Source organism: Thermomyces lanuginosus (assembly GCF_041956635.1).
Source record: "Thermomyces lanuginosus strain ATCC 200065 unplaced genomic scaffold VTN49scaffold_31, whole genome shotgun sequence".
NCBI classification, from domain to species: Eukaryota; Fungi; Ascomycota; class Eurotiomycetes; order Eurotiales; family Trichocomaceae; genus Thermomyces; species Thermomyces lanuginosus.
In genome coordinates, this window is record NW_027192365.1 from 518,173 (window position 1) to 532,313 (window position 14,141).

The following is a 14,141-nucleotide window of genomic DNA, read 5'->3' on the forward strand; positions in this document are numbered from 1 at the left end:
ACTTGCCTAGTGATCTTATTTCCGTTGATTTAATCATAAATGACCTTGGCATGCTCTAGCGCTAGGGTATCAAAGTTACTAGTTTGATTTGAAGCTTTCAACGGACAGCTACAGCTCGCATACTAGTAGACTTAGAGATAGTACAACGCTCCGCACATGGCCCCAGGCAGAAGCACGACGGAACTGATGCGTTGGACACGCAAATCTCTATTGACTACGTATTTTGTTTCCCTCACCCTGATAGACAACCGAAGGCAGGATACCTGGATGGCCGCACGAGCCATTGGCCGATGCCGGAGTGATCCAGTGGAGACTGGAGACGATCTGACGTGGGAAGTAGAAACATGGGTGCAGCTGACGCATGCCCCCCTTGCGGTCAGGCCGCAGGAAACCCACGGGAAGGGAATGAAAATGTGATAGGTTTCATGCAGCACCAGATCCCTTAGCACGGTTCTGGAGGATCTCCTGGACGACAATGCCCACGCCCTCGACAACTGCACCCCATTCCACTTGGTGGACCTTTTGTTCGAAGCTCATCAAATCGTCGTCCTCTCCCTTCACAAACGGAATTTCTCGAACTAGGACAGGCTGCCCCATATCCACCTCCGAAATCACATGGTGAATCATGACACCGGTCTTATCGATGGTCCCAGCCTTCCAGGCCGCATGTGCGCGTTCAATCGCATGCTACAGCGCAGCGGGCATAGCGCACAAGCCATCAGCCAATGGTGAACCAACAAAAGAACAACGGAAAAGAAATCGCGTGAACTTAATCGGCGCCTTGACTTACAGTGCCATTGAATGCTCCCGGCAGGGCAGGATGCAGATTGATGATTTTGACTTTGGCATCTTCCAGCGGTTGAAGGAACTTGGTCGAGAGTACATGCATGAACCCCAGGCAGACCACCAGCTCCGGTGCATCTTCCAGCACCAATCGTGCCAACTCTGCGTCATATTCCTCACGGGCCGCCTGCACTCCCTCCGGTGTAGGCGCGTGACGTTTTTTGTACTTGACGAGGTTGTGGTATGTGGTTGGGATATTGGCCCGCTTTGCCCGTTCCAGTCCAAAGGCATCCTTACGGTTCGAGAGCACGCGGACAATTTTGGCATTCGCAAGCTCGCCAGATTGGATCTTGTCGATCACTGCCTGCAGATTGCTGCCATTGCCCGAGATCAGGACCGTCAATCGGACTGGATCTTCCATTTCGACAGCAGGTGGGAGTCGCCGCGTTCTCGCTAGTCTTTCAGGCCAGTTGCTTAGGGGGAATTGACTTCATGAAGACTATCTCCGCAGTCCGACTCGCTGAGTAAAATGGATTAGTCTGCTTCCCCGCATTCAGAGCGAGACATAGCTGGAATGATGAGGAAGAATGCCCTCAAAAATTATCATAACGTTATCCAACTGGCACATGAAAATCATTCAAGGTCCCCGCGGCTTAGTCATCGATGGGTTTGGCGTGCCCCGCACTCCGCTGTCCGCACTAGGCTAAGATTGACGGAGTGAAAGGTTTAGGGTTAGGATACTGTTCTTGCACCTTCGGTGCAAAATCGTTTGGAAAAAATCTGATCAATGGCCACAATGGCGGGGTAAACTCATTCAGATGACCGCCGAGTGAGAAGGTAACAGTCTGCATCACATTGTTCATTGTGTCATCAGCAAAAATGAATTGAAGAACATCGTTGAAGGGAGCTGCTGCTAAGTGGCCGACGCTAAACAATTACATCATCTAGACACCATCTATAGCAGGGAGCGGACTTTAGGTGCAACAAGAATACGTTTGAGATGCGGATGGAACTGATGCAATGCCGCAGTTGAACTTTCGGCATGACAAACATACGTATAGCCATCGAATCATAACATATCGTGAACTTGGATGCAGGCGATAGGTACAGGATTACCACATGCAGTGACTCAAGTTGTCAAGTTGCCTTGTACTTCACGACCGATTTTACCTGGCAGTATTCAATAAGGCCCATTAATCCATACTCTACCCCGATACCACTTTCCTTATGTCCCGAGAATGGGATTCGAGGATCCGGACGGGAAGGTCCATTGATAAAGACCGTTCCTACGTCCAGGCTGTCTGCTAACCGCTGTGCTGTTTTCGCATCTTGGCTCCATACGCTTGCACTTAGCCCCGTTGGAGTGGAATTGACTGCGGCAAGCACGGATTCGGTGTCAGAAAATGGTATACAAGGAATGATAGGACCTGATGGAACTGTTAGCGCAAATGCTCCCCGATACATCCCATATGAAACCTACCAAACTGCTCGTCAGTGACTAACGATGAATCCTTCGGAGGATTGTCCACAATCATCGGCCAGAGAAAGAATCCCGACTCAAGGGATTGACGTGCCAGCTCCTCCTGTGCTGTATCCGGTTGATCCAAGGCAAACTTGTGTCCTTCTTTTCGGCATTTCTCGATCAAATTCTTCAATTTCCTGTACTGCATCTCGTTTTGGATCGGACCGACGACTGAGACGCCATTACTCGAAGGACCTCCAACTGTGACCTGAGACCGAGTGAAGTCCACAAGAGCTCGAAGGAAGCGTTCATAGATGGATTCGTGGATGTAGACGCGTTTTATGGCAATGCATGACTGACCCGTGTTCCACCATGCACCCATGGCGACTTGAGGAGCCACTTTGTCGATATCCACATCAGGCAAGACGACGGCGGCATCATTTCCTCCCCTGATTTGGTCAGCTTAGTTGGAGTAGTTAACAGGGAATGGGATAGTTACAGCTCCAGTGTCACTTTCTTGAGTGTCTTCGCCGCTGCTTGCATGATTTTCTTCCCTGTGGAGATAGAGCCCGTGAATGAGATATGAGAGATGCCTGGATGATCAACAAGCAGTGGTCCCAGCCGGCCATCGTCTGCCAATGCTTGCACAACACCGGGTGGGAATATGGATTGCGCCAATTCAACAAATTTCAGGGTTGTATATGGCGTGAAGGGTCTGCGGCAATCAGCGTTTGTTTTACCAAATTGTTAGATTTTCCTTACGAAGGCTTGACAATGACACAATTTCCGACAGCCAGCGCCGGTGCCATTTTGCCAAACGCTATTCAGGTTAGCTAGCTTCTACCTTACTTCTAACCAATGTCGATCTCACCTAGTATAACAGGATCTGGAAAGCAGTTGTCAGTGAACACTCCGCAAAAACCAAATTGTCAAGCCTTACAGTTCCATGGACAGATGGCTGCTACCACTCCATGAGGCTCATATTTGATTACCACCTCCTTATCCTCGTCCTGTATTTCCTCATGAGGAAGAGTCAGGGACGCTACGTCTGTTAGCTTGCCTCTTCCAGCAAACATACGCTTCATTCCCCCACTCACAAGGATGCCGCAGCCAAAAGGAAGACATATGGGTCTCAATTTGAGCGACATCATTCTTACATAGGTGTCAGCTATATTCGCTCGGCCAGCGATTCTAAGAACGGAACAAGCTGGCACAGTGTGAAGCTGCGACTCACTTACCGTTCGACCAGTCTCCGCCTGGAGCAGCGCTGTAAACTCAGAAGTAAACTGCAAAAATGCATCGGCGAACTGGTTGAGCAATTGCACACGGGTTCTGTACTCTGTGGCTGACCATCCTGGAAAAGCTTTCTGTGCCGCACGAACAGCTTCATCTACGTCCTGCTCAGTGGCGATAGGAACATCCCACAGGGGCTTTCCTGTTGCCGGATTGGTCCCATGGCTGACAAACGACGAGCCCCGTCGCTGACCGTCAATGATATTCCAGAAGGAATCGAAAGAGATGTTCGCGTTGTTGGTCATGATTGCTGCTTGATTCGAATGAGCACGGAACTGTCCTCGCAAACAAAATGGTGTCTAATGTTCTTTTTTTTTTTTTTTTTTTTTTTTGGCTTTGATATCCAGCTCTGATCATGGTACACGATTACGTGGCTGCGGTTCGGCGCATTTCGGCGGTTTCGGTGCATGCAAAAGATGTTGGTTATTGTTGGGAGAGCTTACAGTTTCAATTGAGTCAATCTAGGCACATGTCTATCGGGAAGCTTTCCTCGAAGGCGGGAAACTCTGAAGTGGTCAGTTTGGGGTGACGTAAACCAACTCTTGGGCTCAGTTGACTTAATGTTAGGGTTATTTCCTCCCATAGCTTCAGCCTGCCATAGTCGAGAACGTACTTATTGTTGCATGATTCTACAAAATGTAGCTAATGGCTGGCCATTGTCATTGTCTTGATTTTTTTTTTTTTTTTTTTCTTTGGAAGAGACGAAGTGTAGATCTTGCCAGATATCCATCCATATTCCAAGTAATCATGGGTTTCTCCTTCAGCTCGAGTTGCAGTAGCTTCGACTTAGCGTCAACATACAGGAACATGAAGGAGCAGCAACAGCCCAGAAATTGACTGATAACTATCTCTGATAAATCTAAAGACGAATAAGTTTGACAAAGATGAACCAACAGCTCACTTTACTGTCGCGGTGCTTCTGCAGAAACACGTCCTTGGTTCGATTGATCCATTCCGTTAACAATTCCTGGCGAGCATTGCCATCGAGTTGGGGCGCCGCTATCTGCAACGCTTTCGTAAAGTATCCCGCAATGACGGCCATCATCCAGTCGATCACGGTATCAGCATAAGAACGGCTGGTAGTCTCAGGATCAGCGCCACTTGCTTGCGCCTTCTGTAGCTGTTCGTACGCTGGATGCGTAATTTCCGCTTCAAACAGTTCGTCCATTTGCCAGAGATGCTTGATTTCGGCCAGAGACTTTTGAACGTCCTCGAACGTCCGGTCATACGTAGGGACGCTGAACGCACCAGCAGCTTCCGGGGTTATTTTCTTGTCCATGACCATTTGCACCAGAGCTTGCCGGCAAGAATCGATCAGGTTGGGGTAATTGAGCGTTCCTGTCGACGATCGACTAACGAAGGAGAGGATTAATGTACCACCTCGTCGCAGTTCTTGGGACCGGAGAGTCAGGAAGCGAACAAGATCTTGATGCGCCTGTTGTCGGTTCAATTCCAGGCTCCTTTCTGCATCGTTCTGCGTGGAAACAAATGCTGGTGATTGTTGCAAATGATGTAGAGTTGCCAGCGAGAATCCAACGTCAACCGAATTCTTGGGAACAACGCGTTCGTAGAAGCTCTTGGCCACCATAGAAGTAAAGATCGTCGGCTTCTTCAGAAACTCTGCCTGCTCAATGGTTTGTACGAGGGTATTAAAATCATTGCCGGGGCGATCTGAGAAGATCAAGTGGCTCTCGACCGTTTCCGCATCGTCTCCAGAGTGGCGTAATTTGAGAATGTGTTCGATCGGTAGGAGCCTGTCGATTATTTAGTAACTGTGAGGGAGTCTGGAGGAAGAGAGAAATCAGGGATACAGACGAGTTGGCTCCCTGGGCACATCCATATTCGGCGACAGTAAACTTGTCGGACTTCTGAGTAGTGTTGACTGAAATGGTGTCGAACAATGAAAGCGCTCGGTGCATAGCAGCAGCCTGGAGCGCCGAATGCGAATTGTAGTACCCATCACCTTGCATGGGAACATCATTCTCCAGGAACGTGGAATGACCAAGATCGTTGTTACTAGAGTTCGATTGAGTTTGAGCCGCCATGATGGATGGGTTCAGATGTCCGATGATTGGATAAGCTGTAGAAAGACAAAAGATCTAAATGATATCAGAGATGGTAGACCTCTATTGATTATATATATAACATTCGGTGGATTACAACTATCTCGCCAAATCTAACATCTCAGGTCGGCTCAATTGCCGACCGGGGGGCGTAGAAACCCCAGAGCCACTGAATCCTTCCCAAAAGTGTCCAAATCACAGCCGGAAAGTCGTCAAAACAGCCGCGAGGAAGCTGGCCCAGCCGGGCAGGTCAGCAACGAGGACACGAATCCGGTGGATGTCGAGCCAGCGGACCAAGTCTTTGGTGCTTTGTCCCTTGGAGCGATCTTCCATGATATCCCGGATGGGATAGGCAATTAGTGGCACAAACGCGAAATGCAATGCGGTGAAGCCTAGCCCTGCCCAGTACCAACGACTCGAGCCGAGTTTGTTCAGCACCGGCCTATCGATCAACAAATTTGCGATGGACGAGCTCAGAGTGATGGTGTTGAGGCCTGCGATGATCAAAACTCCTTGCTCAAAGAAGCGGCGGAAATAACGGGGAAGCATTGCATCGCTGTGGTGCTTGATTTCGGGCCGCAGGAAGCCGGAAAGGAACCAGTGCTCGTCCCAAGCGTACATTAGCGAAGAGGTGGTGGTGACCAAGGGCGCGACGCGTAGAAGCTTCAAGGGGTCAAAGAAAAGTCCCGACGCCATGTTGATCGTTCGTATCGATGCTGCCTAATTCCAAGACCGCAATCGAGCCCGTAGGATAATGTCGAGCCCTTTGGATTAAAGTCCTGCGGAGTGCAAATTAAGGAGACGTGGAAAAAGAAGCTTCACGTTGGATATGTCTCGTGGTGAACGAGTCTCGAGGTGTCGAATGAAAACCCGCCGAAAGTGGAGATCGAACCACCCAACGTTCCTTTTTGTTGGTTTTCCTGGATAGGCAACAAAGCAACAACTGATCTTCGGCTGTTAAATCAGGTTCTTAGGATGACAGTTCATGCATTTATCATCCGAACGACTGCACAAGCACTTTGGTCCTCACTTTATAATGCCATGATACGTTTTCGATCATCTGATTATTTGATAACGACCGTCCAGTTTGGTTGTTGAGCTGCTCTGATCAAAGAGAGCTGGGTGGGTACCTGGGCGGTTTAACCTCGGGAGCTTATCGGGGGATCTTCCTTCCGAAGTGGGGTAGGCCTACAGCGGTCTCTTTTCACCGATTCATGAGAGCCTGCGCGCCGAGCCTGACGGCCGCTTGTTCGCCAGCTAACCCGTCCTTGTTGCTGGAAAATACGTGAAAGGAGTACGCGAAGTAGCTGATCGATGAGGTTATTGCAAGAAAATTCCGAATTTTGTGGAGAATATCTCAGCTCGGAGGGTTTCGTTTTTAAAGGTTAGCGAGGAAATGCTTGAATTTCCTCGTCCTGACAATGACATACTTGGGCCTACTCGTAGACTATCCGTAGGCACACTCACAGGAAGCGTAGCAGTGATTGGACAAGTTCCCGTTGCCACATGTTACTCCTGAATCAACAGCCGCACTCAATTGGCGTGTTCTTTTAAATTTCGTTTGCGGCTTCGACATGCCGAATTGACCTCATGCATGGTCTGGATTCAGGATGGACGTCAAGGGCCGGATTTTCGGCTTCCGTGCTCTCGAGTCAGGCATGTAATTCATAGCCTCCCTGGTGGCATGATCCAGCCGCGGACTCGCGGCCATGGGTCACCCCGCCATGTGGTCCAGACTGCGGGCCTGGAACCATAGCACCGTGCGCCTTGCCGTCGCCAAGTGTGATGTCTGGGGAATGGGGGATTTGATATCCAGACTCTTGGCTGGTCCCAAGAATTTTCCATCAAACAAGTCACGTGCGAGTGGAACCCTAACAGCCGCTTCGCATTTCCGTCGATTGCCCGACGATAGACAGAAATCCGCATCTCATCTTCTTACTACTGCCACGGGATACTCATGCTGGCTAGATTAGGATATTGTTGATGTTCTTCTTGAAAGACACTCTTGAGTTATGCTATGCGCCAAAGAGCATCATAAGGCCTTAATGGCCAAGGAGCCCAATGCAGTTAAATTTAGCAAAATGCATTACGGAGTACTCGCAGGAATTTCTCTGTCAGAACATTGAATCACGAAGATTATAGAAATTTTATTTTGCATGTTTTGTGATTGTTAAGCACTTAGAATTCTGTCAATTATTACAAGTAAATAGACCATCAAATGTGTTCCGTATGAGTTAGAACCCATCCATAAGCTCTCAAATAAAAAAAAGAGCGCTGCCGGATGCTTTCAGAACTTCTTCGCTCGAATCACACACATATGCAAACCATGACCCTCAAAAGTGAGACGTCAGGGAGAGGCTTCTGCAGCAACCTCCTTTCGCGTCTTCCGTTCGGTTTCGAGACCAAATTCTGTGTTCAACTCCTCACGAAGATGCAGTCCTTTGACTAGAAAGCATAAAGGGACACCAATCCCGGCAAACGCAATAGAGACATACCACACCGTTTTCAAGCCCTCCAGATAAACATGGAGAATTGCTGGCCAGTAAGTGGACTGACGATACGGAGCTAGGAACTCTTTCGTGGCACCTTGATAGGCACCACCATTAGCTAGCAAAGAACGTGTAGCGGCATCTGGTATTGTATGTAAGAGATCGTTCACCCTGGAATTGAAGATAGCGGCCGGAATTGCTGTGCCCCAGATAGAGCCAAAGCTGCGCAAGAACGTCCAGGTCGCCGTGGCCGTGGCCACTTCGCTCTCAGGCAGCGCCGCGAGAATGGCAGGGAGGCAACTCGTGAAGATGAAACCGGCACCCACGCCAAACAAAACCTGGAACCCTACCCACTCACCAGTCGAGGACTTCTCGTCTAACAAGGAGAACAAGCCGCACCCAATCGTCATCAGTCCAAAGCCGAGATAATGAAAGGCACGGTAGTGGCCGGTTACTGAAATGAGAACTCCCGCCAGCACGCCAAAAGGACCAGATGTTGTGGCAATGGGAAACAGCATGATCCCAGACCGAGTCGGAGACGCATTCAGCACAGCTTGGAAATATATAGGCAAGAAAAAACAGACCCAGTAGAGGATAGTGCCATGCAAAAAGCTGAGGACAAAGGTGGTGGCGGATGTTCGGTTAGTGAAGAGCCGCATGGGCATTGTAGGCTCTTTGACAAAAGGAGTTGCCTCATAAAGAAGGAATCCAAGCAGGCCAACAAATCCCAAAATCAGGGGAACAAGCGTGCGCCAAGAAGACCATGGGTGGACAGTACCTGCCCAGGTCAGGGAGAGAAGGATAGCCACAACGGCCAGCACAAGGATAGTATTGCCGATGAAGTCAACGCGCTTCAGACGGTCGAGAAGATTACCCTCTCGCCGATAGCGCAGCCGCAAGAATGGAATTAGTAGAGCTAAGGCGGCTCCAGACAACGGCAGATTGATGTAGAAAATCCAGCGCCACGATACATGCTGGGCGAAAGCACCGCCCAAAATTGGTCCCGTTATAGCTCCAATCACCCACATCGATCCGATCAAACCGACATACTTGCCTCGTTCGCGGAGAGGAACCAGGTCGCACACCACAATCTCAACAAGAGTGAGGATTCCGCCTCCACCAATGCCCTGCACTGTTCGTCCCCCTATCAATGCTGCCGTCGTCTTAGCGCCCCCCGCGACACCACTACCCAAAGCAAACAGCGCGACTGATAGCAAGGTGAGACTGCGCCGACCGAAGATATTGGCTGCTTGGCCAAAGAGCGGTTGCAAAGCTGTCGAAGAGAGCAGGTACGAATTTATTGTCCAAACATATAGGGTTTCGGAGTTGAGATCCGCTGCAATCGTAGGTAGTGCTGTCGATATTATGGACGTGTCCAAAGCCGCGAGTAATGTAGTCAAGCACAACGCGCTAAAGACAAGCGCAAATCGCCATTTTTTTTGTGGGGATTTTGTGTCCGAATTTCGGTCAGCCATGTCGAGATCATGTGTTACTGAGACCAGTCTTGAATATTCTTATTGCCTCGAGAATAATAATACACTTTTGAAGACGAAGAGTTGTAATAGGAAACAAAGAGGGCTTTGAAGTTTGGCAGTGTGTTGAGAGTGGTGCCATGCCGGAGCATTTTCGGTGGATTTTGGCTGTAGGGAAGACTGGGGACAAGCAACAGATCTAGGCGACCAACAGACCTAGGTGGCTAACAGGATATAGGCATACCAATTCGCAAGTGACGCGATAAACACTCAGGAATAATTAAGGAGTGCACGGCCTTAAGTTCGGGTGAAATATGGCCTAAGAGCGTTGCAGGACTTCTCAGTTTCATTTTCTGTTGGGTTAAGATTTCGTTGATTTCGAGCAATACAGCACTACTTCCAACCACAATGGCGGCGGTCGTCGCCGATATTCAATCCATGTCATTGGCAGGGCTGCTTCGCAGTCTGACCCTGGCGGGATTAATTCTGTTTCTGGTCCCTCGACTCTGGCAGGTGAGATGAACTGACCGCCAAATTAAGCGGAAATTTGTCCCTAACCCCAGCATATTCACAGATTCTTCGAGCCGCCCTCTCTCCCTTAAATTGTATTCCTGGTTCACGACTGCACAAATTGTCTCCATGGCCACTAGTCTTTGCCATCACGAAAGGCAAGAGCCACCAGAAAATGCAAGATTTGCACAAGCAATATGGTCCCATTGTGGTTCTCGCGCCGAATATGATTGCCGTCTCCGACCCGCAAGTCGTCCGGCGTATCCTCATCTCGGAAGACTGGCCCAAATCCAATGCCATTTATGGCAATTTTCGCCAGGATCCCAAACGGCCCACATTAGTGGCATTCACAGACAAGAAGGCGTATGCAGTGCGCAAGCGGCTCCTCTCATCCGGCTTCGGGATTCGATACATACGCGGAATGGAGCCAATCATGCGTGATTGCATTCGCGTAGCGATCGATCAGTTGCACAACGCCTGCACGCAAAACGGGGGAGAGGCAACTGTGGACATCTACCGTCTCATGCGAGCGCTCGCGGTTGATATCATTGGCGCGACCACCTTTGGAGAGTCTTTTCACGTTGTTGAGCAAGGGAGCCATCCTCTACCCAAAAAAATCGAATATAGTTTGTTGCTTTCCGGAATCTATCAATTTGTGCCATGGCTTAAGGGACTGCCCGGCTTCCCTATCCGCGACCCTTACATCGACGATTTTACAAGGGCTATTGTCGACCGGCGACGACAAATCATGAAAACAGAGCAGAAACATGACTTGCTTCAGAAACTCGTGGAGGCAGTCGACGATAGTCCCAACTCACCGTTTCGGACATCAGATCTCCAAGACGAAGTGGTGGTTCTATTGACTGCCGGCAGTGAAACCACCGCCAACACCGAGATCTTTATGCTAATGCTTCTTGCAAAGCATCAGGACAAGCTGGCGTTGCTGCATGAGGAGATCGATAGGTCTTACCCCGACCCAACGGAGGAAGCCACGGCTGAGAAAGCAATTCATATGCCGTATCTACAGGCTTGCATTGACGAGACGATGCGGCTGTATGCGGCGATGGCAAGTGGCAGTCCGCGGGAGGCCCCTCAAGATGTGACATTGTTAGGATATCGCGTTCCCAAAGGCACAACCGTATTTCCTACAACCGCAACCTTGCATCTGGATCCATCTATTTGGCCTCAGCCGCATGAATTTCTGCCAGAACGCTGGCTAGATCCAGATACTGGTTCTAAACGTGGAGATCTACCCTTCTATCCATTCTCAGCGGGCAGTCGGGTGTGCATTGGAAAGCATTTCGCCTTACAAGAGATGCATCTCAGCATAGTTGCACTCTTGAGGAGGTTCACCCTGAAGTATGTGCCGGGCCAGGATGAATCAACGGTGTTTCGTGTGGCACTGCAGCCCAGTGCAGGAAAGTATATGGTGAAGATCTGTGAGCGAGAGCGCAAAAATGAGAGTTAAAGTTAGGTATGCTGTTAGCATTCGAACTGTAGCTCGTTTGTATCAGAATTTTGTTGCATTGAATCTATACATTAAGATACAGCCTAAGGATGATCCCGTCTCTCACTAATGAAAGTTGCATCGGCAAAAACACTGCGGATTTCCTCCTGGGCAATGACCTCACGATACCAACGAGTCACAGAGGGAAATTCTTCCCGCATCTTTGTGTCAATTATTTGCATGAATCCCCAATACAGAGCGCTCGCAAGGGACAAATCTGCAAGGGTCACTTTGTCTTCGGTAACGAGCCACTTTCGGGTTGACAAATGATTTTCCAGGCACTGCAGTGCCCGGCGTAGAGCCGTCATGCGTCGCTGTTCAACATTAGGGTCGAAGGCTGCCATTCCTACTCGCCACATGGCTAATTCAATGACTGGCTCCATGACCTCATGGTCGGCGAGGCAAATCCACTGCCGGATCAAGGAGCGCTCAAGAGCATTGCGCCCAAGAAGTTGCTCACGATGCGGCCCGGAGTCAGCGACATACTGCGCAATTGCATCGGATTCGAAAAGGAGGGTTCCATCAGATGACTCGAAGCTGGGAACCTTGCCCATTGGAAATTTCGCGAGGAACTCGGTCGAGCGGTTGGTGACGCCGAATTGGAAATCCGGTGCAAGGTTGATTTCGAGACCATTGATCTGGGCTGCCGCCAGAATCTACGCATGCGTAAGTATCTGTTATGAACACGGAGAACGACCGAAAAATCATAAATACCTTCAATATCCTTGCGTTGGGAGTGTATGTGTATAGTGTTCCAAAGGCCATGATGCTTAGGGTTGATCACGGATGCCAAGAAGAGAAAGGTGAGATCCGGTCTGGGGCTCACTTGGTTAACGCAGTCAAGGTACGAGCAATGGAGTACAAATATGTTTACGTTTACTTCCGCAGGTCTCTCTAATGATATCTCAGCAAACTCAATTTAATTATCCCAATCACAATACACAACACAGTTATTTCATTTCGGCGAATTCCACTTCTCGGTGGATTTGGAACTGCTCGTCAAGCCACGCAAACACATGTTGTTGGTTGATGGCGATTGCACCGATCTTTGCTTGTAGGCCACCTTGGCCAACACCGCGAGCCACCCACAGCTTTTTCCGGTTTGTTGGCAGGTGCTGGAGCTTATCGAAGATCCGCTCCGCATTAATGTCCGGCGTAAAATACATGGTGTCCCCAGCTCCAGTCACGAAAACCGCCGCATCGATATTTCGGAGGAATTCCTTGCCATCCGAAAGCCGCAGGGTGTAGTTCTGCATTTGGCGCATTACGTCTGTAGGTGTCGCAACCCCAAACACCCACATGCCGTGCCCAAACTCCCATGCCAGCTGGAAATTCTGGCGCGCTAAAAGTCCCACAACCCAATTGACGGCCGCGTCACTGATCCAGCCGCTGGTCCAGCCATTGACGAACCAGGATGGCATACGGCTGCGGGTGATGTCAAACAAGTCGTAGAAACCGTCGGAAGAGATACACGCTCGAATCCGAGAATCCGCAGCTCCTCGAAGAGCCAAATATCCGCCCATGGATGCACCAAATATTGCAATTTTGTTCGGATCGATTTTGTAGGACACAGCGGGACCAGGTAGTAGAACGTCAACGACATAGTCGAGCACTTTGCCAATGACAGCCTCCCAGTCCGGTCGGCAAGGCTTGCGATTGTACCGTAGAACGGCCCCTTGACCCGGTCCATCAAAGGTCAAGACCGCGTACCCTCGTTCAGTAGCTCCGGATGCCAGATAGAAGTACAGCTCCTCTCCAATGGAGTCGAATCCTCCCGTATGAATGATCAACGGAGTGCCACTAGCCAATCGCTTGTGCGCGGGAGGGACAAAGAGATATCCAGGAAGGTGGATATCTTCATATGGAATGCTTATATTCAGCACCGGGCCATCCAGCAGGGAAGTCGCCCTTTTGAAAGTCGATACACTCTTCCCGAAAGCTTGCGTGATGCGTGGATCAGACGGGTTGCAATGAAGGAAGAATTCACTCGCACGCCAGTAGTTGGATGAACGAAAGAAAGCCCATTTCGCAGCTTCGCGGTCATTTGCCTGGAGCGCCTCTTCTCCAAGTTTCTGCGCTCGGGTTGCCAGATCGGCCCAGACATCGTACCAACAGTCGATGTCCCCGTCTTTGATACGCGCTGCGGCTTCCAGACATTCACCAACCTCGGCTCCCTGAACAGGGGCCATGCCGATGACACGCAGGAACTCGAAATCAAAAAACTCTGACTTGAAGAACCAGCCCATCTTGGTATTGGTGAGCACGTAGGTTTCCAGTCGTAATCGGCTTCTTTTTGTAGGGTTGTAGACTCGTAGACATAGCTGAGATCTGTAGCAGATGCGTTGGTATCCACCACCCCTGACCTGAGCTATATGCCTAGGCCTTCGGCGCATTTACGCCTATGTCAGCCATGTGGCTGCTCAAACAAATGTTAGTTGCTACTTTTGGAGACAACGACGCATTTCATGTACTTATATGTCATGGCACTGTAAGATAAAGGAGAGCCTCTTGCATAGTTCGGTGATCTACCTTCTTTTGAGCGTTCATTGATCTCAGCACTGA

The 14,141-nt window shown here is 49.8% G+C and overlaps 10 protein-coding genes across 10 annotated transcripts; 2 read left to right on the forward strand and 8 right to left on the reverse strand.

Moving 5' to 3' along the window:
• Positions 1-156: 156 nt before the first annotated feature.
• Positions 157-417, forward strand: VTN49DRAFT_4214 (uncharacterized protein; the record flags this gene model as incomplete). The annotated part of the gene is made up of 1 exon (XM_069412136.1): positions 157-417. One exon carries the CDS (start codon positions 157-159, stop codon positions 415-417), a length of 261 nt encoding a protein of 86 aa, XP_069267409.1.
• A 6-nt stretch (positions 418-423) lies between these two features.
• Positions 424-1,204, reverse strand: VTN49DRAFT_4215 (uncharacterized protein; the record flags this gene model as incomplete). The annotated part of the gene is made up of 2 exons (XM_069412137.1): positions 424-687; positions 791-1,204. The coding sequence occupies 2 exons, from the start codon at positions 1,202-1,204 to the stop codon at positions 424-426; spliced, it is 678 nt and encodes a 225-aa protein (XP_069267410.1).
• A 716-nt stretch (positions 1,205-1,920) lies between these two features.
• VTN49DRAFT_4216 (uncharacterized protein) lies at positions 1,921-3,783 on the reverse strand (the record flags this gene model as incomplete). The annotated part of the gene is made up of 8 exons (XM_069412138.1): positions 1,921-2,210; positions 2,264-2,694; positions 2,745-2,960; positions 3,008-3,065; positions 3,117-3,131; positions 3,186-3,287; positions 3,343-3,397; positions 3,484-3,783. The coding sequence occupies 8 exons, from the start codon at positions 3,781-3,783 to the stop codon at positions 1,921-1,923; spliced, it is 1,467 nt and encodes a 488-aa protein (XP_069267411.1).
• A 614-nt stretch (positions 3,784-4,397) lies between these two features.
• VTN49DRAFT_4217 (uncharacterized protein) lies at positions 4,398-5,583 on the reverse strand (the record flags this gene model as incomplete). Its single annotated transcript, XM_069412139.1, has 2 exons — positions 4,398-5,292; positions 5,354-5,583. 2 exons carry the CDS (start codon positions 5,581-5,583, stop codon positions 4,398-4,400), a joined length of 1,125 nt encoding a protein of 374 aa, XP_069267412.1.
• A 213-nt stretch (positions 5,584-5,796) lies between these two features.
• On the reverse strand, positions 5,797-6,297 carry VTN49DRAFT_4218 (uncharacterized protein; the record flags this gene model as incomplete). Its single annotated transcript, XM_069412140.1, has 1 exon — positions 5,797-6,297. The coding sequence occupies one exon, from the start codon at positions 6,295-6,297 to the stop codon at positions 5,797-5,799; it is 501 nt and encodes a 166-aa protein (XP_069267413.1).
• Positions 6,298-6,372: 75 nt separating this feature from the next.
• VTN49DRAFT_4219 (uncharacterized protein) lies at positions 6,373-6,661 on the reverse strand (the record flags this gene model as incomplete). The annotated part of the gene is made up of 2 exons (XM_069412141.1): positions 6,373-6,555; positions 6,632-6,661. 2 exons carry the CDS (start codon positions 6,659-6,661, stop codon positions 6,373-6,375), a joined length of 213 nt encoding a protein of 70 aa, XP_069267414.1.
• Positions 6,662-7,948: 1,287 nt separating this feature from the next.
• On the reverse strand, positions 7,949-9,565 carry VTN49DRAFT_4220 (uncharacterized protein; the record flags this gene model as incomplete). Its single annotated transcript, XM_069412143.1, has 1 exon — positions 7,949-9,565. The coding sequence occupies one exon, from the start codon at positions 9,563-9,565 to the stop codon at positions 7,949-7,951; it is 1,617 nt and encodes a 538-aa protein (XP_069267415.1).
• A 405-nt stretch (positions 9,566-9,970) lies between these two features.
• VTN49DRAFT_4221 (uncharacterized protein) lies at positions 9,971-11,540 on the forward strand (the record flags this gene model as incomplete). The annotated part of the gene is made up of 2 exons (XM_069412144.1): positions 9,971-10,075; positions 10,137-11,540. The coding sequence occupies 2 exons, from the start codon at positions 9,971-9,973 to the stop codon at positions 11,538-11,540; spliced, it is 1,509 nt and encodes a 502-aa protein (XP_069267416.1).
• Positions 11,541-11,623: 83 nt separating this feature from the next.
• On the reverse strand, positions 11,624-12,344 carry VTN49DRAFT_4222 (uncharacterized protein; the record flags this gene model as incomplete). Its single annotated transcript, XM_069412145.1, has 2 exons — positions 11,624-12,235; positions 12,294-12,344. 2 exons carry the CDS (start codon positions 12,342-12,344, stop codon positions 11,624-11,626), a joined length of 663 nt encoding a protein of 220 aa, XP_069267417.1.
• A 185-nt stretch (positions 12,345-12,529) lies between these two features.
• VTN49DRAFT_4223 (uncharacterized protein) lies at positions 12,530-13,825 on the reverse strand (the record flags this gene model as incomplete). Its single annotated transcript, XM_069412146.1, has 1 exon — positions 12,530-13,825. One exon carries the CDS (start codon positions 13,823-13,825, stop codon positions 12,530-12,532), a length of 1,296 nt encoding a protein of 431 aa, XP_069267418.1.
• Positions 13,826-14,141: the final 316 nt, after the last annotated feature.